Source organism: Marmota monax, unplaced genomic scaffold (assembly GCF_021218885.2).
Source record: "Marmota monax isolate L192 unplaced genomic scaffold, Marmota_monax_Labrador192_F-V1.1 WCK01_AAM20220418_F8-fsc00118, whole genome shotgun sequence".
NCBI lineage: Eukaryota > Metazoa > Chordata > Mammalia > Rodentia > Sciuridae > Marmota > Marmota monax.
Window position 1 is genome coordinate 401,120 of NW_026695231.1, and position 23,838 is coordinate 424,957.

At 34.9% G+C, this 23,838-nt stretch overlaps 1 protein-coding gene across 1 annotated transcript in view; it reads right to left on the reverse strand.

The window, feature by feature from the left end:
• Positions 1–1,816: 1,816 nt before the first annotated feature.
• Nsl1 (NSL1 component of MIS12 kinetochore complex) overlaps positions 1,817–23,838 on the reverse strand; it is a 31,511-nt gene continuing 9,489 nt past the window's right edge. The window contains exons 3-6 of the mRNA XM_046438471.2: positions 19,868–19,998; positions 18,174–18,228; positions 5,416–5,483; positions 1,817–3,699 (exon numbers count right to left, since the gene is read on the reverse strand). Of these exons, the coding sequence (XP_046294427.1) occupies positions 3,424–3,699; positions 5,416–5,483; positions 18,174–18,228; positions 19,868–19,998 (530 nt within the window). The 3' untranslated portion in view covers positions 1,817–3,423. The remainder of the gene's footprint in view (positions 3,700–5,415; positions 5,484–18,173; positions 18,229–19,867; positions 19,999–23,838) is intronic.

Here is a 23,838-nt window from a genome sequence, read left to right on the forward strand (position 1 = left end):
TTGTTTTCCTGATTTCTTTCCTGGCAGAAAGCTATTTATTGACTTTTGTATGTTGACTTTGTATGCCAATCTCTCTTCTTAACAGTGTATACTTCTTCAATATTATTGATAGTCATCTTTATCTTAGTTAATAATCTAAAACACTGTCTTTTCCAAATGGTATTTCTATATTAAACTCTGCTATAACTGTATAGTGAAACTTGGGCTCTCAAGATTGCAAGTCTCAGCTGTCTGTCTAGAGCTAGATTTTTTTTAAATTTAATTATAAACATTTCCAGAAACAAAACTAGAAAGATTATAAACATCCATCACACAGATTCAGCATTACCAAGATTTTTGCCACATTTGCTTAATCTATTTTTTTCTTTGATGAAATTTTACAGAGCAAATTCAAGACATCATGTCATTCTATGTATTTCAATATTTAGCCCTTAAAAGGTGGGGCACTTCCTTACATAATTAAAATGAAATTATGTTATTAATCTAATAAACAATTTTTGTTTCTGCTTGGGAATTTCTGAAGTAAAACCAATCATACAGAATTTCAATACTGATAGGATATAGCCAGATGTGAGTGGTGGGAACATGCGGTTAAGGGAATAATTCTATAAAGCCCACTATGCTGACCCTCACATGTTTCTTTTTGTTTGTTTGTTTTGGAACTGGGGATTGAACCCAGGGGCACTCAACCACTGAGCCACATCCCCAGCCTGCCTTTTTTTTTTTCCCCAATTTTTTTTTTAGTTGTTGATGGACCTTTATTTTATTCATTTATTTATATGCAGTGCTGAGAATCAAACCCAGTGCCTCACACATGTGAGGCAAGTGCCCTACCATTGAGCCATAACCCCAGCATCCCCAACCCTTTTTTATATTTTATTTAGAGACAGCATCTCACTAAGGTGCTTAGGACCTCACTAAGTTACTGAAGCTGGATTTGAACTCACACTCCTCCTGCTTCAGCTTCCCCAGACAGTGGAATTACAGGCATGTACCACCACTCCCAGCTACATGTTTCTTTTTTAAAAGCATTTACCTGCATCCCTGCCTGGCTTAAGTTGACAGGATATGTTGCATTCCTTAGCAAATAACCTGTATCTGCAGGAGAAATGCAGGTCTGAAATGCTAATAAAAAGAATACAAGGGCTGGGGTTATGGCTTAGTGGCAGAGTGCTTGCCTAGCACATGTAAGGCATCGGGTTCGATCCTCAGCACCATACCAAATAAAATAAAGGCATTCTGTCCATCTACAACTATTAAAAAAAGAATATAAGTCACCCTGAAAGGGGTGAAGGGGGGAGGATTTTTGTGACCCTTATACTGACCAGATCCCAGATCAGGATAATTCTCTCTAAACATAAAATCTATAAGAACAGGTTCTAATTAGGACTAATCAGCATGGGTCAAAGTGACCTACAGTTGTCATAACAGTGGGAACCTGAAAGTCTGACATCATCTTGCTGTCAATTAAAAGTCAAGAGGTGGGCATGACTCTCTGGAAATTTCATTGGGAGCCCTCTCTGGGTCTTCCTCCAAGTGAATTTTAGGATTATCTCCCAATAAAACTGGAAAGCCAGAGCAGCATGCCATCCCTCTCCTGAGAGGACCTACTCTTTCCCTTAAGAGTGTCCCCTTTTCCTCTTTTCTATCCCTTCTAATAAATTCATGCCTGTTACCTTGAGTGACATGTCTGAAATCTTTCTGGCATGACTGCAAGAAAGGTCTCTGTGCTACATCAGTCTTGCAGCAGGCCTCTACCCAAAACAACAGTATGAAGTTAGCACTGTAAAAAGAGCAATATTCTATAGCCTCAAAACAATTTTAAAGTGAAGTTTAATATGTTCTGAAATGCAAGGTGCTGACCTGCAATTCAACTAAAGCTGAGCTCAAGAACACCCACTGAAAACTCTTAAAAATACATAGTATCAAAGTCAGTCTTTGTACATTATGTTAATTAAAAACATTATATACAAATATACAGATATGGAACTGTAACATTAAAACATAGAATGTAAAAATGCAATAAAGTGACTTTATAAGTTTTCTTCACGGAAACAGGCTTCACAAATCTAGACATTTATGATTATTAAGATATTATGAGCAACAAATATATAAAAAAATCTAAGCCATGATTAGTAAATTCCTTTGGAAGTGGAGAAAAGTAGTATACATATCAAAAGGGAAACATGGTAAGTTATATGGTCCTGCCTACTTTGCATATTATAAGAGGAACCAAAAGTGCTATAGGAAACTGTAGTTAAATGTTAGAAATATATGTAATACATTTTCTCAGGCTTCCATCAATGATTATCTATTTGACTTACAAATATCCTTAAATGTAAAATTGTTCAGTATTATTGCATTTGTTGTATAATGAAAATTTGCCAGTTAATCTGATATATACTTTGAGCTGAAAGAATTTATGTATAATGAAATAAATGAGGGCTGGGGCTGTAGCTCAGTGGTAGAGTGCCCGCCTCGCACGTGTGAGGCACTGGGTTCGATCCTCAGCACCACATAAAAATAAAGATACTGTGTCCAACTACAACCAAAAAAAAAAAAAAAAAAACACTAAAGAAAAAGAAAGAAATGAGGAATCCTAAGAAAAAAATTATTAGTTTCCAAGTCAAATTATGTTAAATATTCATGAAAAATAAAATTATAGGCCAGAAACACTGGCTACTTGCCAATGTTCATTCTGAATAATAATTCTTGCACAAATAATAGCCATCTTTGTCTTTTGAAGCAAACCCCAAAAAAGCCTAAAATTAATCCCACAAATACAAATTAACTGATTTCAGAATAACAAATTCAAAGCCAGTATTGTCATTTGCACATTAAGTTGATATGCAACTCTAGCTGAGAGGTAGAGCACAGGTGTGGCATGCACAAGGCCTTGGGTCCCAACCCCAGCACTCCAAACAAATAAAATCCTACATATAAAAAAATGCATCTGCTCCTGTATAGAACTGATTTGTTTTCAGCACTGAATGAATCATCACACAGCCTCCCCCTCTTGTTTTAAGGAAAGATATACATCAAGGAAATCAATAGAATACATTACTTATACAATTCCTCAAAAGCAGCAAGGCAGCCAAGAGTTGATGGCATTTAAGGAAAGTAAAAAATTTGCACTCTTAATGTCCACTGATGTGATTTGTGCCAACTTCAAACAAAACAAAACAAAGACCCCCCAAAACCACCACCAACAAAAATAAAACCCAACCTAAAAACACTTTTCACCTAGTATACATGAAATGAAATGATAAGAAACACAATATTATATCATATCCCAGCACAGACTTACTATGTTTGTATCAATGACTCACTAGTAAGAATTATTTGTTGGTTAAATAAAGTCCTGTCTAAGTAGTAGATGGTAATCTAAACACTGACAGCACCTATAGTCTCAAACAAAAGAGCTTATGAATCCAGATTAATTCTCTTTGGCCGCAGTGGATACCATTTTCTCTGGGGGCAGTCTTTAGTTCGCTTTCTTTTCAGTACCATATCAGAGGTTTTCCTGGGAGCAGTCTCCATTGGTGTGGTTTCTATTTGTGTTATAAAGCTCTCGGGTTTAGCATCTGGTTTTCTACAACTGGAAAAGATTTCTTGGTGGATCCTCTGGAGCTGAATAATAGGTTGCATCTTCAAAACTTGGGAAAATCCATCTCCTTGTTCAATCAATGAAGGCAAAGCCTTAAAAAAGTAACAATCAACATCAATCTCAGGTTGTAATACAAACATATGGACGCAGCACTATCTTCAGGTCAAGGCTTTTTTGAGACCTAATTTCTTGGGGTTATGGATATTCTGCTTTTATCTTCAAAATAACAGTTTAAGCCGAGGAATTTTTACTAAAAGCTAAGACTAGAAAGATTTATTCTTATCCTACAATGTCTGGTATTAAAATTAAATTCAACAGAATGGAATAACAGAATTTCAGAGCTAAGGATCTAATGTCTGAAATTCTGTATTTTAGGATTAAGGAGTACTTTGCAAAGCTTGATAATCAAGAAGAGGGATCAGTACATTTTTCTTGTAAAGGACCAGACAGTAAATAGTTTTGCTCTGGAGGTTTGCGTCTCCTACCATAAGAATGCAATTCTGCTGTTGTAATGTGAAAGAAACCTCAGAAAATAAGTGAATGAATGGACATAGCTATATTTTAGTAAAACTTTATTTACAAAAATGGGATAAGTGCGGGGCTGGGGATGTGGCTCAAGCGGTAGCGCGCTCGCCTGGCAAGCGTGCGGCCCGGGTTCAATCCTCAGCACCACAAACAAACAAAGATGTAGTGTACGCCAAAAAAAACCTAAAAAATAAATATTAAAAATTCTCTCTCTCTCTCTCTCTCTCTTAAAAAAAAAATGGGGTAGGCTGAATTTTAGCTTGGCCTACCCTAATTTGCCAATACCCAATCAAGAACATGCTGAGAGAGAGATAATTACTAGAAAATTATAGAATCAATCCAAACCTCAAAAGAATATTACAGAAAATTAACATTAGAACAGGGGAGATTCTGAAGGAGTTTAAAAATAATTTTCATATACTAGAAATCCAAATGTTTCCTGTTTGGATAAAATAAATATCAAACCATAAACATTTTCATTATAATAATATCAAGATTCTCCAGTTGGAGGAGTAGTATAATATAGTGATTAAGAGTATAGATTCTAGGTGAGGTGTGGGGATTGCTCAGTGGTACAGCAAGTCCTTTTAACATATGTGAGGCCTTGCATTCAGCTGCCAAATACCGAGAGAGAGAGAGAGAGAGAGAGAGAGAGAGAGAGAGAGAGAGAGAGAAAATATAAATTCTAGAGCCAAACATTCACGGTTTAAATCCTGGCTTGGCTACCTTAGCATCTCAGTTTCCTTATCTGTAAAATGGGGGAAATATAGTACCTATAACATAGGGTTAGTATAAGGATTAAATGAAGTAATAAATGTAAAGCAGTTACATGGTGCCTGATTCACTCCAAGTAGACAATAAATGTTAGCTAGTATTATTATCCAGAATCATCTAATGGGCTGCTAATACTCAGCCCTTTAGATGATTCTGGATAATAATACCAACCTTTAATATACATTTAATGTGCCTAATAAAGTGTTCTGAATTTTATTGTTGCTTGATACATTTATTAAACATCTATTTATTTATTTTTAAATATTTTTTAGTTGTAGAGGGACACACAATATCTTTATTAATTTATTTTTATGTGGTGCTGAGGATAAAACCAGTGCCTCACACATGCTAGAGGCAAGCACTCTACCACTGAGCCCCAGCCCCAGCCCATTAAACATCTATTTAAAAGACTAAGAATTATAATACCCTAAAACACATATAGATGTTGAGAGTAAATAAGTAGTCATTCATTTTGTTCACTTTATACTTTTTTATCACATAGTTTTTACCTTGACGGCTTCACTGATCACCTTAGCTATGGTTTCCCCTCTGCATTTCAGACTTTCCATGCGAGAATCTATAAAAACATCACCAAGCAATATTAGGTTTTTTAATCAAACAGCAAATCATAGAAGCATTCAGATGCTATCTGGACACAAATCTGTTAGGACCATTTGCTTTAACTTAATCTTCCTTAGATTGTCTTGTAATCTATTAAAACAAACATCCTAGTAAGTTAATTTGGATAAATGAAAAGACTATAAGAACATTAAAACAGTAAAGTAAAACTAAAAGTTAGAGGCATAAGGTAGTAGACAAGATTCTACCATGAGCAGTCCTAATGGTGTGTGCTCCTAGAAGAGAGTGCAATGTTCATTCTATATATTATCTACCATCATATTATAACATCTCTGAACACCATCATCATATTTTAGAATATAGGTTAATACTTAAGCAAAAGATTTTTGAACTTAGATATACAATCAGGCTATGGTGGTTATACTAATATCAAACAAAATAAACTCCAAGTCAAAAGTTGTTATCAAAAAGACTTTATTGATAAAAGGAAGTCAATCAATTCAGAAGCTCTATCAATTATTAACCCAACAAGAGCTCTGTTTTGGTTACTGTTTGCATGGAATATCTTCATTCATTTTTTCAATTTCAACCTGTTCATGCCTTTGGATTTCAAATGACTCTCTCTAGACGGAATATAGTTCAATCATGTCTTTTTTCTCCATTTGCCAACTTCTACTTTGAATTAGAGAGTTTTTAGTCCATTTATATTTAAGGTAATTATTAATAAAGAAGGACTTTTGCCACTTTGGTATCTTTTTTTTTGTATATTATTATACCATTTTTGTTCCTGGGTTCCTTTGTTACTGCCTTCTTTTTGTTTAATTTTTTATAATATACCATTGTTGTTCTTTTTAAAAAATTTTTTTGTTGTTGATGGACCTTTATTTTATTTATCCATATGCAGTACTGAGAATTGAACCCAGCACCTCACACATGCTAGGCAAGTGCTCTACCACTGAGCTACAACCCCAGCCCCCGTTTTTGTTCTTTTCTGTTCATTTGTAGTATAATTTTCTAGATAATTTGTTAGGCTACAACTGATAACTAGTACAACATGAAAGCAATTTTCAAATCAATATATTAAGGCCTATGCTAGGTGAAAATTAAAATTCTCAGCAAGTGCTATAGTTTGGATCTTTAATGCCCCTAAAAACTCATGTGTTAAAGGCTTGGTCCCCAGTTTGGCACTATTAGGAGATGGTGGAAATATTTAGAGGTGGGGTCTAGCAGGAGGGCTTCAAGCCACTGGGGGTTTGTCTTCCACAAGGGGGTTGTGGAACCCCAGTACCTTCCTCTTCTCTCTTTCCCTTACTAGCCATGAGGTGAGAAGTTTTATTCTGTTGCACATTCCTGTCACGATGTGCCATGATAAGGCCAACTGATCGTGGACTGATACCTCTAAAACTGTGAGTTGAAATAAACCTTTTCTTTTCATAAGTTGATTATTTCAAGTATTTGTTATAGTAACTGGTGAGTAATACAGTGATTTATTTTTAAATATATGCAGATATTTCTTTGCAACTAAAACAAACCTCATTTAAAATTTCAAATATATCTAAAGATATGATACCATGTTAAACTTTCAGTTTTTGACTGAGCCTTATATGATATACTAACAATATCAAGTGGTAAGGATATGAAGCAAGTGGAACAATTACCATGCCTGCTGATTGAAATGTAAACTGGAAAACTTTCTGCAGTAGCTATAAAGACTAAATATATGCCTATCACATGACACAAAAACTATTTCTAGATTTATACCCATAAGAAATGAGTACAAAAACAGTATATGAATATTCAGAGTTGCACTACGCATATAGCCCAAATCTTCAAACAATCCAAATGACAATTAGTGGAAGAACAGAATAAACTGTTTATAGACACATGGTAGAATACTACACAACAATGAAAAAAACTTTTTTACTACCCTTAAAACATGGATGAAATCTCAAAGAAACAACTCAGAGCTAAAGAAGGCAACACAAGAGTACATAACTGTACAATTCCATTTATACGAAGTTCAAGAACAGATAAAACAAATCTATAATGATGTAAGTCAGAAAAGTGGTCACCTCTAGTAGAAGTAGAATACTGACCAAAAAGAGGTATAAGGAAACTTTTGGGGATACTGGAAGATACTGGAATGTTACACAGAGTGTCTATAAAATTAGGAAACAGGATACACATGTGTTAGTTCCATTTTCCAATGATATGCTCAATATCTTTTTTAAAGCAATAGGCCCTATTGTTAATCTAAAAAAATGTAACAAATACACTATTTTACTTATGCTTTCAGATTCTTTTGATACTCCAAACTATATTTATTGTATAATTATAAACATAATGGGAACATTATTTGAAAATGCAGAGCTTAAAAATAAGTATATCCTTCTTTCCAACTATGCAGATACTGTATACCTAAATCAAGGTGGCAGGTACATGTATATATGTGTATAAATTCACCAAGCTGTGCACTGCACGTTATACCAACACACAGACACACACACACAATGAACACAATATATTTTAGCATTTACTGTAGAAAGTTATCTTACTTTTACTTACATAGTAAGGCAATCCTAATCTTCTTCATTGTTACTGCATAGTTTACAAAATGATCTATCACCTGAGTGATTCTATTCAATGTTTTATTAACAGTACCAATAATTATGTTCACCAATTTGTGAAGCCTTCACTATGATTCTCTAATTGGAAGATTCTTAGAGACTAAGAACTATCAATGACTAATGTAAAGAATTCCTAAAACACCTCATTACTTTTTTGGTCTATAAACTTATATATTGCTGAACAACAAAGCTTTCCATCTGTTACACACGCAATGCAAAAGTAGATTGGGCTTGTATACAAAACGTAGTTAGGTCCTAAGTTTGAATACAGATTGTCACACATGAATGTCTGAAGGGATATTCTAAAGTTGTGCAGGACATATAAGACATTTAGTATCCCTGGCCTGAGTATGAAATGCCAGCTATACCCTTCTCATTACTATGGTAACTCAAAAATGTCCCCCAACTTTTTAAAAAGGACCACTAGGGGGCAGTACCTGCTCCAAGGAGAACTCTAGTATTCTTTATCTTCTAGAACTACCTTGGGAACAGGAACCTCATGCTCTCATCTTATGATCTCTGGTGTTGAACACCTAACATGTAGAAGAAGTGCACAATAGTTATGATGGAGCTAGGCTATATAATAGAGAATACTATACAGGCACAAAAGGGTGAGGTCAATCTAACAGGAAAACTGAAGGGAAAAGAAAATCACAGGTATTGTAAGAGAGCTGCCTTAAAAGAGGATTTGGTGCTTGGAGGAGCTTGGAGACTATAGGGGTAGGAGGTAGGTGGCAGAGGATATGCTATACCAAAACAAGGGAATAAATCAAGAAACAGGAGAAAACAGGAACCAGGAAATGTGATCCAAAACAGGAGACAAGTAAAGGAAATTCCCAGAATGATAATGAAAGGAACAGATAGGATGAAAGCTCTCTGCAGCAGGCTTAGAGAGTACCCAGTCCAGATTTGGAATAGGAAGGTGGAAGGTTCCCAGATTATTTCCAAGAAAAGAAAGGAATTTAAAAGTGGATTTGATGGATAACCTGAAGTGTTTGGGAAAGAACGAACCAAAAAGAAAATTAAAGCAATTATCATTCCAGAAGGGAGCAAAAAACTATTCAAGAAAGAAATACACTCATAGTAATAATTACCTGACTCAGATTGAAGAACATTTATATAGTCATAACAATATAAATACTAAATACTACTGATTTTTTTTACAAGAATGACTGAGATTTGGTTAAAAGTAATGCTTGTGAGATGATTCTATTAAGAAATCTGACAATGAAAGGGAAGATTTCAGGAAAGAAATACAACATGAAAGCTTTCTCTACTTGTTCCTACTTAGCCCATTCCTACAATAGTACATGTTGCCATGCCAATCTACATTATGTAATTTTAGTAACCCTGTAAGGCAAGCAGATTTCATTTGCCTTCTTTTATAGGTTAAAAAAAATTAGATGCTGAGAAACGAATCTACAATTGAAGAGAATTAGAATTTACATCTCCTAGAATCCAAAGCATGTACTCTTCTATATTCTATATGTAACTTTCCCAAATACCACTTTGCCAGGAATTACACTATCTTCAGAAGAACAGAGGTTATGAAATATTTAAAAGTTAGCTCAAGCAAGGCTGAGGATATAGTTCAGTAGTACAGAGCTTGCCTAGCATGCACAAGACACTGAGTTTGATCCCTAGCACCACAAAAAGAAAATTAGCTCCAACATAATGAAAATATCTTGAAACAAAAATAATTATGCCTGATAAAGAATTAAAATAGCACAATTATGGAGTTAAATGTTTTAACTATTAACTTTATAATATTTTTGAGTTAAGTAAATTAAATTCTTTGCATTTAAAAAACTAAGCAGTATCAATAATTTTAAGAACAGAACTAAAGATTTTTAAAAAGAGACAAGGTAGGAGGAGACACATTTAAAAAGATCACTAAATATGTGACTATGCTGTCTGATAATGGAATAATAAGTAATTTCCAACATTAATATCTGTTTAGGAAATTTCAAAATATACAAACATCTCACTCCCTCACTCAAGATTACTCTATGTGAATTTTTCACATTTTTTAACTGTGAGAGCATATAGGTACTCCCAATTCAAAATCTAATTTAAGAATGTCTCACATGTAGATGTCTGGTCCAGGCCATGCAGAATATGGAATAGGCAGAAGCATTCTCAATAGCCTCAATAAGACAATTTTGCCAGGCACAGTGGCAGAAGCCTATCATCTCAGTGACTCTAGCAGCTGAGACAGGATAGCAAGCTCGAGGCCAATCTCAACAACTTAGGCCCTAACCACTAAGCAAGACCCTGTCTCTAAATAAAAAATAAAAAGGGCTGGGGAGGTGGTTCAGTGGTAAAATGCCCATGGGTTCAATACCCAGACTAAAACACACACAAAAAAAAAACCCAAATCTTCATGGCACCACTATTTACCCTCTTTGCCACAAACAATGGTGGAATCCAAAGTTTAGGGATCTAGACTTTGCCCTTAAAAAAATCCTACCTAAACATCACACAGTAAAAACTATGCACCTGAAATGTGATATTCCTAATATCTTTTATCACCAATGTGTAGTATTTCAGTTACACTGTATGTTCAACAAGCCTTTAAGGGGGAGCCTAGAAACTCACTCATTTCTAATAATTTACAATTTTTTTTTTTGTCAAGGGGGAATGCATTTCTAATTCCAAAGCCCAAACTTTGAACTTATAAAACATAACTACTTATAAGTGCATGACTACCTATAAATATTGTAGCCTAAGAAGGACAGCATTATTAAGAAAGAAGAGGAAATGCCTTTAAGTCCTCTGCTTGTAGAGTTAGTAAAGAACTGAAGTATTATTAAGGCTGCTGTATGAAACTTAAAATAGCTCCTTGCCATCACATGTTTAATGAAGAACAAAGAAAAAAAGAAGAAGAAGAAAGAGAAAGGGGGGAGGGAGAAGGAGAGGACAGAAGGGAGGGAGAGCTCTTCAAATTAATTTCAAGGACTTTTAAAAAAAAGGGCAAGATAGAGGCAATTATTCATTATACTAGCAGAATTATAAAAGGTTGTTACTGACAAATGAGAACCACATTTTATTGGTAGACAGTTAATCAGTAGATTACTTCAAGGATATTAAAAAATGTTTGTCCTTAAAAATGTGGAAGTTAAGCACCCTTGAGAATGCTGCCTTCCCTAGCTGCTGCTTTCTAAAACACAGGGAAATGAAAAAGTAGAAATGAAAGATTGAGTAATCAGCCTAGTTTTGCTTTCGGGTTATCACAGTGACTAAAGTAGGAAACATGAACTTCCAAAGCAGGCACAAATTCAGGAATTCAGCAAAAATATATTAACTGACTGTTTGTTTTCTATTTCCAATGTATGTTATACATATGAACAAGCAAGATCACATAGCACAGGATGACTGGTTTGTACTGGTTTCTGAGAATACAACTAAAATCATTAATTAGAACCATGAATAGGAAAACAGCATCCCTGGTGAAAATGAAAACAAAAACTAAGCCATGATTTATGATTTTCTAGAACTTAAAGAGATCTGCTTATTGGACATAATCCTCCACACCCATTCCCACACATACCTTGCCACTTCCTTCAGCACTGTGAAGTCTCTCTAAGGCATTGTTAAACCCCTTACCCTCACTCATTTTATCTGGCCTCAGAGAAATCGCTAATCTTAGCTTGTAAAGTTCTTTCCCTCTGTTCACTCCACTGTACTCAGTGGATTTTATTCCATAAATACCTAAGCTCATTCCTGACTTAGGAACTTTGTTCTAGCTCTTCCCTTTGCTTAGAGAGCTCTTCCTCTTGATGGTCACCAAATAAAATTCCTTTCCGTTACTACCACAGAAATGTGTTTCCTATCACTTAAACACATCATCTTGGCACTGATGTCACTAACTTATTTTTGTATTTATTACTTTTTCCTCCCACTAGAATGTAAGCTTCACAAAGCAAAGACTTTATGTTGCTGCTCACCATTATGTCCTCCATGCTGGGAACAGTTCTGGCACACAGTAGACATTCAACATGTATGATTAAATGGACAGAGGTCACACACTAAGTATTTATGAGCATGGTGCTATTACACTGGCTACATATAATGTAAATATACTGGAAAAAATTTCATAGAACTTTCAGTTGTAGGTGTGAAAGAGAGACTATAAATAAGGAAACCCACAAATAAATTATAACTAGTAGTATTAAAGAAATAAACATGTTATGATAAAGATCTAGGGAGGGAGACATTTTAATTAGGATGGTTAGGAAAGAACTCTGAGAGGGTAACATTTAAATGAGAAAGAAAACATGGGAAGAGGAGGGGAAGCATGTGTGAAAGTGAGACACCTTCAATGAACTGAAAGATGGGTAGGCAATGGGGGGCGATAGCCAAAGGAAAGTGCCTGAAATGGATTTAGAGAGGCAAATGGGGGTCAAATCATCTAAGGGAATGCAGAGAAGTTCAAACTTTATTACATATATATGTATGTATATTTTTTTTAAATATTTTTTTCAGTTGTCAATGGACCTTTATTTATTTAAAATGGTGCTAAGAATCAAACCCAGTTCCTCAACGCATGCAAGGCAAGAGCTCTACCACTGAGCTACAACACCAGCCCTGTATGTATATTTTTATATCAAAAGATTTAGGGATTTTAAGCAGAGGAATGAAAATTGATTTGTGTTTTTAAAAAGTATCCTAGATTTCTAGTCAAGTGATTTTGGAAGTTCATAAAACACCCTATCTTTGCCTCAAACAATGTTGGATACAAAAATCAATCAATCTATCTATCTACCTATCAACACTGAGGACTGAATCCAGGGGTGCTTTACCACTGAGTAACACCCCCGATCCTTTTTGAGACAGGATCCTGCTAAATTGCTTAGGCTGGCCTTCAAACTTGTAATCCTCCTGCCTCAGGCTCCTGAGCTAATTAATGGGATTACAATTGTGGATCACATCCATGCCCATGCAAGGCAAAAGTAGCCAGAAATTTGTCTCCTGCAAAAATGAAAGGGGTTCAATGTGTTCTAGAAGAGCAGGAAATGGAAAGTGTCCATTTCACTTTTGAAACCAAGGGCTGAGGTGAGTTTTCCCACCTTGAAAAAGAGGCGGGGGTGGGGGTGGGGGTGGGGGAGCCTGCCTTCCACCACTGTCAGGATCTGAAGCTTACTTAAATCTATAGCGAAAACAATGAGAAACAAATAATGCCTCAAGGCCTGGACCTGGACCAGGCCACATGCTGACTGACTGGCTCCAGTATCAATAGTGGGATATGAGCCAATTTAAGATATGGTTCTTACATGGGATTGTTGAGGCCAAATGAAGGCAACCACAAAAATACTGGACAAGGAAGGGTGAAAGCAAAAACAAGAAAATAAGCACAAGAAAAATTCTATTCAAGAAGAGCATGAAAAAATTCTAACATACGTGAAGAAATTAAAAACATGAAAGATGACTGATATAACTAATGTTGGGGAGAGGAACCTCCTGCAAATGAAATTAAAATAGAGCAACCTGATGATGACTTCAAAAATTGTTTGAGACCCCCAGGTACAGTGGTGCACACCTGTAATCTCAGAGATTAGGAGGCTGAGGCAGGAGAATCACAAATTTGCAGCTAGTCTCAGCAACTTAGCAAGGCCCTAAACAACTCAGTGAGACCTTGTCTCAAAATAAAAAAGAGGGCTGGGGCTGTAGCTCAGTGGAAGAGCATTTGGCTATCATGTGTGAGGCACTGGGTTCAATTCTCAGCACCACATAAAATAAATGAAATAAAGGTCCATTGAAGACTAAAGAATATTTTTTGAAAAATAAGATAAAAAATAAAAAAGGGCTGAGGATGTAGCTCAGTGGTAAGGTGCCTCTGGATTCAATCCTCAGTACCAAAAAAAAAAAAAAAAAAAAGTTCTGGATTCTCCAATAGCTAAAGAAAATCAGAACACACATCATGAAAGAAAAAAAAATAATAAATTAAAAACAAGTATAATATAAAAATAGAAAAACTGATTAGCAAAATTGAAACACTAGGATAAAGATTTTCTAGAAGATGTGAAAGTATATAGGCAGATGTTAGTGGAATATGGGAGGAAAGAGGAATTAAGGAACAAAAACAATTTTTCAAAAAAATTCAAGAACTATGTGTATATAATCCCATTTAAATAAAATTGCCTTGACCCTTACTTCACTATATTCATAAAAATTAAGATGGATCATAGATCTAGAAATAAAACTAGAACCTAAATAAATAAATAAAATTGCCAACAGGTGAAGAAATTACCAATTAAAAACCATGAAGGTAAACTATATATTGTTGAGTGAAAAAAACATTGACAAAACACAACGTATTATGTAATATTTATATAAGAAAGCAACTTAAAAACTCCTGTGCTATCTGTATACAAATGCACTAATAAAAACATAAAATTGGATATACCAAACTCCTAACAGTAGTTCCTATTTGAAGGTGTATGCGATCAGGTAGCCTTAGGAAAAGAGGCTATGGTATATTATCATTTCCTAATTGTTTAAAATTCTTAATTATGTTAATTTTTAGGATAAACTTATATTTATTAAAAACACAAAAACTAACTATAGAGCCAGGCATGGTGGCGCAGGCCTGTAATCCTAATGACTCTAGAGGCAGAGACAGGAGGATTGCCTTTGAAGTCAGCCTTAGTAATTTAGAGAGGCCTTCAGAAACTTAGCAAGACCCTGTCTTAAAAAATAAAAAGGGCTGGGGATGTAGCTCAGTGGTAAAGTGCCCCTCGATTCAATCCCCAGTATCAAAATAATAAAAACATAACTATAAAAATATTTAAAATACAACCACAATTTAAAACCAAGTTAGATCTATGCCAGTTCAACCGGAGGATTTCCACCATAAATTTGAGTTAGAAGACTAAATTGTAGATAACCTGATATATGAATCACTTTTATGTAAAATAAATTATGCCCCCAAATTATCCAGTTTATACATGCTCCTATAAAATTATATGTGCAGAGAAAAATGGACTCATACCAGCTTAACTTTCAATATCTAAAGGAGTGGCAGATGAGAAGGGAGAGAGGACACCAAAACAAAACAAAAAAAAAAGAACAGTATCCTTGATTTTAAAAGGAGAATAATATGAGCTCATCTATAGAAAAATTTTTGCATTAATATTTCTTGCGTGCACTTGATCTTAGTGTTGGAGCACTCCCCCTTAGTCTTGAGTAATGGGGGGTGGAACTGGCTATGGGAGGCAAGTGGGCCTCACCTTGGCAAGGAAGTGTAACTCAGGATTTGGGCGTCACCCAAGGGGACTGGGCTACATCCCCATTTGTTGTAACACAATCCCTTGCCTTATTTGGGTGGAATTTTCTATCAAATGTCTTTCCCCTAAATAAAAACAGGGATTGGGGTGTGCTTGCTCTCTTGCCTCTTGCTTCCCTTACTTCCCTTGCCCTCCAATGTGGGAGCTGACACCTGAGGTCTCAGAGCCGTCCCTGATCCCCGAAAAACATTATTTCTTGTTTGTGTAGTCTTTTCGTTGCCAGCCCAACTCACGCAGAGGGACCCTGACTCCATTGCCTGCGCAGGACATAGGCAATAGTTGGCGCCCAGAACAGGGACATTCTGCGTGAATTTCAGGCATTTGGTAGGTGTGGCTTTATCTCCAATAGTAAGAAGCGCGTATATATTTGCAGAGTATTGTGGATTGGTTTGTGAAAGTGAGAGGAGGGAGGAAAGTGAGTGGACGTAAAAAATAAAATAAACTATGGGGAATTCTTTGTCTTCAGAGAGAGAAATCTATTTTGCAACTCAGAAGACGACAATCAAGGGAAGGTGAGGCCCACTTGCCTCACTGCATGTGATTCCAATTCCACACCCCCATTACTCAAGGCTAAGGGGGCATGCTCAGCTCCTATTCAGGACAGCCTGACAAGTTAGGACATAGAGAAGTGAGAGCTTAAGATATGGGAAAAGGGGAAGGGCAACAATAATAAATAGAAATGATATCAGTAAGTGTTAGACTAAAATAAAGCAGGTGGAGGTGATAGAATATGACCATAAAGGTCATAAGGGAATTTGACAAAGGCTCTCTGGGAAGATCCTCTGATGAGGTGATAGTTTGATAGAGAATTGAAAGAAGTGAGAGAGTTGGGCAGATAGTTTCAGAGAGAAATGTGTTTCGGGTAGAGGAAGCAGCAAGCCTGAAAGCCACAGGAATACTGTGAGCTTGGAACATCCTGGAACAGCAAGGATGCTATTGTGATTGAAGCACAATAAGCAAGGATAAGAGTGAGAAAAATACCAGGGTCAGAGATGATATCAGAGAAGCAGCCAGGGACCAAATTCTAGAACAGGTGAAGTATAATGGGAGAAACTGGAGGGTTTTAAGTAAGAGGTAACAACCTGATTTTGCTTTAAAAGAATTCTCTGGATATGGTATAAAAAAATAGGATTGAAAAGGAGACTAGTAAGGAAGCTATTACAGTAGTCCTACTAAGAGGATATGATGAGGGCTGAAGACGTAGCTCAGTGGTAAAGTATTTGCTTAGCATACTCAAGGCCTTGGGTTCAATCCCCAGAGAGAGAGAAAGCCTATGATAAACAGAACAAAAGTATTAAGAGGTAGATTTGGTGAGTGGCAGCTGGATTTGGAATGTTTGTTTCAAGATAAAGGCTGCAGGATCTGCTGGCAGTTTAAGGGTGTAGATATCAAACAATTTTACTCCTAATTCTGGTGACATGTTAAAAATGTGATTTAAACTATTTTTGCTTGTTAATGTTTTCAAATATGCATACATTATTTATATGATTAAGAAAAACAATACATTTTCCAAAAGATATACACTAATTAATCCTTTCTTTACTTTTGAGATTAGAAGGATATGACACAGAAGATTTTTATACTAATGCTATGTAACCAGAATGTTGGGAGTAAAATCACATAAACCTTCAAATGATCCTTTAAGTAAATCTGTATTCCCTCCTAGATAAAAAGGTTACCAGGTTTCTTTAGGTGAAAATTAACTGTATCTAAAAAGAGATACTTCAGTATATTTTAAAGAAACAAATTTCAATTACTGTTTTTATGCTGTGCAAAATCAAAACAAATACATGTCAATCACTGTATTTGGAAACTACCCATTTTTGGTGAACCATGATAATTGATTAAGCATTAAGTTCTAGGTCAGTTTTTAAAAGTCAAACTGCGAGTTTTGTGATTTTAATCAACTTCAGAACAGTTTCTAATGCTTGTACTTGTCCTTCTCAGTTTATCCTGCTGGTTTAGGAGATTTGGGAAATTGTGGGAGGGGAGAGAGAGGTGTGAAAAAAAGAGTTCAGAATTCAAGAAAGACAGGGTATTTCAAGCCATGAGCATAACTATTTCAATCAAATAAATCAAGGGTTTTGCTAGGTTCCCCGCCCCTCAATAATTGTTCAGAAATGGCATTTTTGAGTGCCAAAGGAAATTTCAAAAAGTCTGTTAGGAAGATTGCTAAAGTTTTAAAATGTGAGAATAGACATTTAAAAATATGTATGATTCATATTTTTAGCAATGTCAGCTCTATTGCTGCATTTCCATATGTTTGTTTGTATTGATTTTATTTATCTGTGTTTTAAGGGAGACATCTAAGTGGAAATAAAACTAGGTTCAAAGGTACAATAAATACCTCTCTCTTAAGTTCAATGTAATTTTATTTATTGGATTTTATTTTGTAAACAAGGAGAAACCAATGAAGGTTATAACACTATGATTTAATAGTATAACTTTGACTGTAATGCAAAGAATAGACGGTAACAGCAATTAGAGACAGAGTTATTATAATAAAATTAGAAATGGGCATGTGTTATAGTAATCTAGGTCAGGAGAAAGCTTTATAAAGTCTAGATTCCTGGGTCCAGCCCTGGAGATTCAAAGACAGCAGGTTTAGAGCAAATTCTCAGAACTCTGAATGAAGAGTAAAATATGAATGACTGGTAGTTAAGTTTAAGTATCAAAGGAAGACATCTTTGATGCTGTACCTTTAGAAGAACAGCAAGAACTTAATAAAATCACAAGCTCATGCTTCATTTTTACCATAAATGAACACTGCCTTACCTGAATCAGGGTCATATTTTAGATCCAATGGAGGTACAACAGGTTGGTACTGTTTCTGCAAATAGCATAAATAAAACAGACAATTTAATCATATAATGTCTCACGTAATGTCTTTCAACTAATGTAAGAAAATATACTATGTAATCAATAATACCATTTTTTAAGGGGGAAAATATATATTTTAGATCCTGAAATCTGTAGGAAAGGGAGGAAAAAAGGTGAGGTCAGGAAGTCCAATTTATATCTTTTATAGTACTGCCACCTGCTGCATACACTAAGAAATAGCACCATAAAAACAGGTATAATCAGAAAAACCAATCAAGTAAATTAAAAACAGAGACTGAATGTTTTGTTTAAAGTACAGGGCAGTTTCCAAATTATGAATAACTACATTTCAAAAGTTCATTTAGGAAAACTCAAAATTCGTATTTCCACAGAAATGCCATTCTAAATGATAGTTGAGCTACCATATCATCACACTAAAATCTACATATCCTATATTAACACTTGAACTACTTTAGAACTATTGGTAATTCCACAGTTCAGGCAACAAGAAAGAGGAAAATATTTCTTCTTATTCCTGCCCAAAGTCAAAAGGAGCAAAAGAGTTTAAAAAATGGAATAAAATTTAAAGAAGAAAGAAAGAACTCTTTGGTATCTTCACTCCATCCATTTTACCTCACTTTTAAACAAGTACAGTGGGTACATCACCTAGGCAAGGAAGGAGACAGTAGAAAATACACACGCTTAGAATGTTTTTCTCAAGAAATTTTAAAGTGGTAACAGATTAGGTATTTGAAGAATAACTGCTATGGAAGAAAAAGAGAAACGATCTCCTTATAATTTTTTTTTCATAGAATGATGACTAAAGTGTTTTAAAGTATTAAGCCCAGTCTTTAATGACCTAGAACAATCCCTGAAAGGGAAAAGACTAGAAGACTTACATGCAAAAGTATGCTGATTTCAAATACTTAAGGCAAATAGTATAGAATAGTCTAAAAGCAGCAAAAATTTCGTATTCAATGGGCAATGCCACTTCCAATAAACCTTCCACAATCCCTAAGGTGACATTTAGATCTAATTTGCTTTGTGGACTTATTTTGTATTTATTCCAGTCCTAATAAATCTGAAAGATGAAGGTATAATACAGTTAATACTAATATTTACAGTAATTGGAAGAAGCAAGCCTATCATTCTGCCTATCTAAAGAGATCAGTCTGAAGGAGTTGACTTCCTGATCTTATGACCCAGATGGTTGAGTTTTAAAGCAAAAAAAAAAAAAAAAATACATAATTCATAAAGCAAATTTGGAATTTCAGCGTTATAAATAAGTACTCAAATCATTTTCTCCACCAATTTAACTAAAGGGTTATTCCAAAATACACAACCATATACAAATAATATTCCAAATACAAATAAGAACTAGAAAACAGTTAAAAGATAAATTTCCTTTCCCTTCCTGGTCTCAGAATCATTAAGTCATCATCAGGCTTCCATCTTCAATTTCAATTTTAACATCAGCTGTGTTCCACACCTCATACAACTTAGATCAGGAATAAGTCTTAAGAGACAAATAGTACTGATTAAGACAGGAAAGACAAAGAGAACAAAATATCATCTATCTCCATGTGGTTCACATACTTTATTTTTTTATTGTGGTAAAATATACATAAAAATTAAATAAATCATCTTACCAGAGCTTCATGTTGTGCCTTTAAGGTTTTGATGACACATTCAAGGATCTTTCTGGGATACTGCTTACGTTTTGTTGCTATATCTACTATGACTTCATCAAACTGATCTTCAAGTACTTTGATGTCAGAATCTATTTCAGAAAAAAATAATAACTAAAAGAAGTTCTTAAAACTCACTATACATATTAGTATGAAAAATTGTTATAAGTAAATTAAATTTAGAAAACACAAATAATTAAAGAAAACATATATGGCAAGTTAATAGACACTCCTACTTTGGTGATTAGTTAATTCTCATTCAACAATCCTTTTTTTTTTTTTTTTTAGTACCAGGGATTGAACTCAGGGGCACTTGACCACTGAGCCATATCCCCAGTTCTATTTTATATTTTATTTAGAGACAGGGTCTCACTGTGTTGCTTAGCGTCTTGCTTTTGCTGAGGCTGGCTTTGAGGCATGTGCCACTGCACCCAGCTGAACAATCCACTTTTGAGCACCAATAGGAAGTCAGGCCTAAACCAGAGAAATATAAATGTTAACCTAATATGATCCCAAGAAACAGATAACTGCAATTTGATAAATCAACAGAGGTATTAGCAAAATGTCATCAGGACACAGAAAATGAAACACTAACTATGTCTGGAGTTTAAGACTTTTAAAAGGAAGTAATATTTGAGCCTGGCTCAGTGGTACAGTTTTGTTATTCCAGCAACTCATGAGACTAAAGCAGGAGGATTGTGAGTTCAAGGCCAGCCTTGGCAACTTAGCAAAAAAAATATAAAGAGCTGGGGATATAGTTTGGTGGTAGAGCACTCCTGGGCTCATTCCCTAATACAAAAAAGAAATAACATTTGAGCTCAAAATATAACTGTAAATCCACTGGATAAAAATGGTAGGGGAAGACTGAAGATACAGCTTGGTTGGCAGAGTTCTTGCCCAGCATTCACAAGGCCCTAAATTCAATCCCCAGAACCAAAAGAAAAAAAAAAAAAGTAGGGGAAAAATGATAAGGAAACGCATTTTGGGCAGAGGAAAACAGTATTTGTAATAGCACAGAGTCTTGAGAAACCGAAAAATTCTAAATGCCTGCGGAATGAACTAAAGGTAAAAAGGATGAAAAATATTTAAGAACTAGACTGTAGGGCTGGGGTACAGCTCAATGGTATAGCAAGTACTTAGCATGCAAGAGGCCCTGGATTCAATCCCCAGCACTAAAAAGAAACACAAAAACAAACAAAACCTTAGACTATAAAGGACATTTAGTATCAGAGATATCCACAAGTTATTAATGTGATTATCCTCACATAAAAATAAAAAAAAATCTTAAAGAGTAATATACCACATAAAAATAAATTAATAAAAATAAGGGTATTAAGAAAAAAACTTTTGCAGAACTCATAATCAGCTTGTCCTTATGAGTGCAAAAATTTTGATTCAGTATGAACATAGGGCCCAGAAATGACACTCTACATGAAATGAGTTCAGGTGCTGATCAACTTTATTCTGAAAATAATTTTGAAGAGTAAAAACACTAAGTAGTTATGAATCCTAAAAAACTAGGTCCTCAGCTTACTTGGTTTACATCAGATGTGTTCTGTTGTGTCAAAATCTGTTAAAAATGGATCTATTTGGGGCTGGGGTTGTGGCTCAGAGGTAGAATGTTCATCTAGCATACGTGAGGCACTGGGTTCAATCCTCAGCACCGTATAAAAATAAAGATATTGTGTCCCCCTATAACTAAAAAATAAATATTTTTTAAAAAATGGATCTAGGGGCTGGGGTTGTAGCTCAGTTGGGAGAGTGTTTGCCTGGCATGTGTGAGGCACTGGGTTCGATCTCAGCTCCACATAAAAATAAAATAAATAAAATAAAGGTATTTTGTCTGTCTACAAAAAAAAAAATTTTAAATGGATCTATTTATTTTATTAAGCAGAAGCTTTGTTATAAAATTTGAAACAGCATGTATATTATTTGAAACATTCTGAGAAACTGCTGATATATGTCAGCATATACATCCATATCAGGTAAAGATTAATGAAGTACATCAGGTATGCTCTTTCATTCATGTAATGAATATTTGTTGAATCCAAATAAATTACTTCTTTAGAGAGTATTATGAGAGAGACATTTCTTACTTAGAATACTTATTTATAAATAAGCAGCTCTAAATTTTAACATATCCATTAAAAAAGTTAAATCACTGACTAGAAAAGAATAATGTACACAACCAGTTTAAAAAAAAAAAAAAGTCTCCCAGCTAAACCTTTGTAGGGAAGGAAAATGGTCTCTTAATGCCACCTAAGGATAAAAAAGCTGCAAAATTGAAACATATAAACAAATTTGAACAGAGAATTATTCATTAATTTAACAAACACTTAACAGGGACCTATAAGGTGCCAAGTTGAAAAAATATGAGGAGAAAAACAAATACAGTTCCTGCTCTCAAGGAACTTATGTTCCAAACATTAAATCTAACTGATCCTCCTGTAACTAAGATAACTCAGGGTAGTAACAGAGGAAGGGAAGAGGTTGGTTTCACTTGTATATTCATTCATTCATTCCTTTGTTCCTTCACTCATTTACATAAGGATCTCAAGTGCCAGATCCTAGAAATCTTAGTCAACAAAACAGACAAAAAACTTCTGCCCCAGGGGCTGTGGTTATGGCTCAGTGGTACAGCGCTTACCTAGCACCTGTGAGGCAATGGGTTCAATCCTCACCATCACATTAAAATAAAGGTATTGTGCCCATCTATAACTGGAAAAAAAAAATAAACTTATCTTGCTAAGGGTTGCTTTAGCTATTCTGGGTCTCTTATTTTTCCAAATAAATTTCATGACTGCTTTTTTTATTTCTATGAAGAACGTTATTGGGATTTTAATAGGCATTGCATTAAATCCATATAATGCTTTTGGTGGTATGGCCATTTTGACAATATTAATTCTGCATATCCAGGAGCATGGGAGATCTTTCCATCTTCTGAAGTTTTCTTCAATTTCTTTCTTTAGTGTTCTGTAGCTGTTATTGTAGAGGTCTTTCACCTCTTTTGTTAGATTGATTCTCAGGCTTTTTTTTATTATTTTTTTAAGGCTATTGTGAATGGAGTAGTTTTCTAATTTTTCTTTCTGTGGTTCATCGCTGATGTATAGAAATGCATTTAATTTGTGGGTTTGTTTTTATATCCTGCTACTTTGCTGAATTCATTTACTAGTTCTAGAAGTTTTCTGGTGGAATTTTTTGGATCTTCTAGGTATAGAATCATGTCATCAGTAAATAGTGATGAGTTTTGAGTTCTTCTTTACCTATTTGTATCCCTTTAATTTCTTTCTTTTGTCTAATTGCTCTGGCTAGAGTTTCAAGGATGATGTTGAATAGAAGTGGTGAAAGTGGGCATCCTTGTCTTGTTCCAGTTTTTAGCAGGAATGCTTTCAATTTTTCTCCAATTATAATGATGTTGGCCTTGGGTTTAGCATATATAGCTTTTACAATGTTGAGGCATGTTCCTACTATCCCTAGTTTTTCTAGTGTTTTGAACATGAAGGTGTACTGTATTTTGTCCTATGCGTTTTCTGCATTGAGATGATCATATGATTCTTGTTTTTAAGTCTATTAATATGATGAATTACATTTATAGATTTCTGTATGTGGAACCAACCCTGCATCCCTGGGATGAATCCCATTTGAGTGTGGCGCACTATCTTTTTATATGTTTTTGTATGTGATTTGCCAAAATATTTTTGAGAATTTTTGCACCTATGTTCACCAGGGATATTGGTCTAAAGTTTTCTTTCCTTGGTGTTTCTTTGTCTGGTTTTGGACTCAGGGTTGTATCAACCCCATAGAATGAGTTTGGAAGGGTTCCCTCCTTTTCTATTTCATGGAGTACTTCAAAGAGTATTGGTGTTAATTCTTGTTTGAAAGTCTTGAAGAACTCAGCTGAGAATCCATCTGGCCCTGGGCTTTTCTTGGTT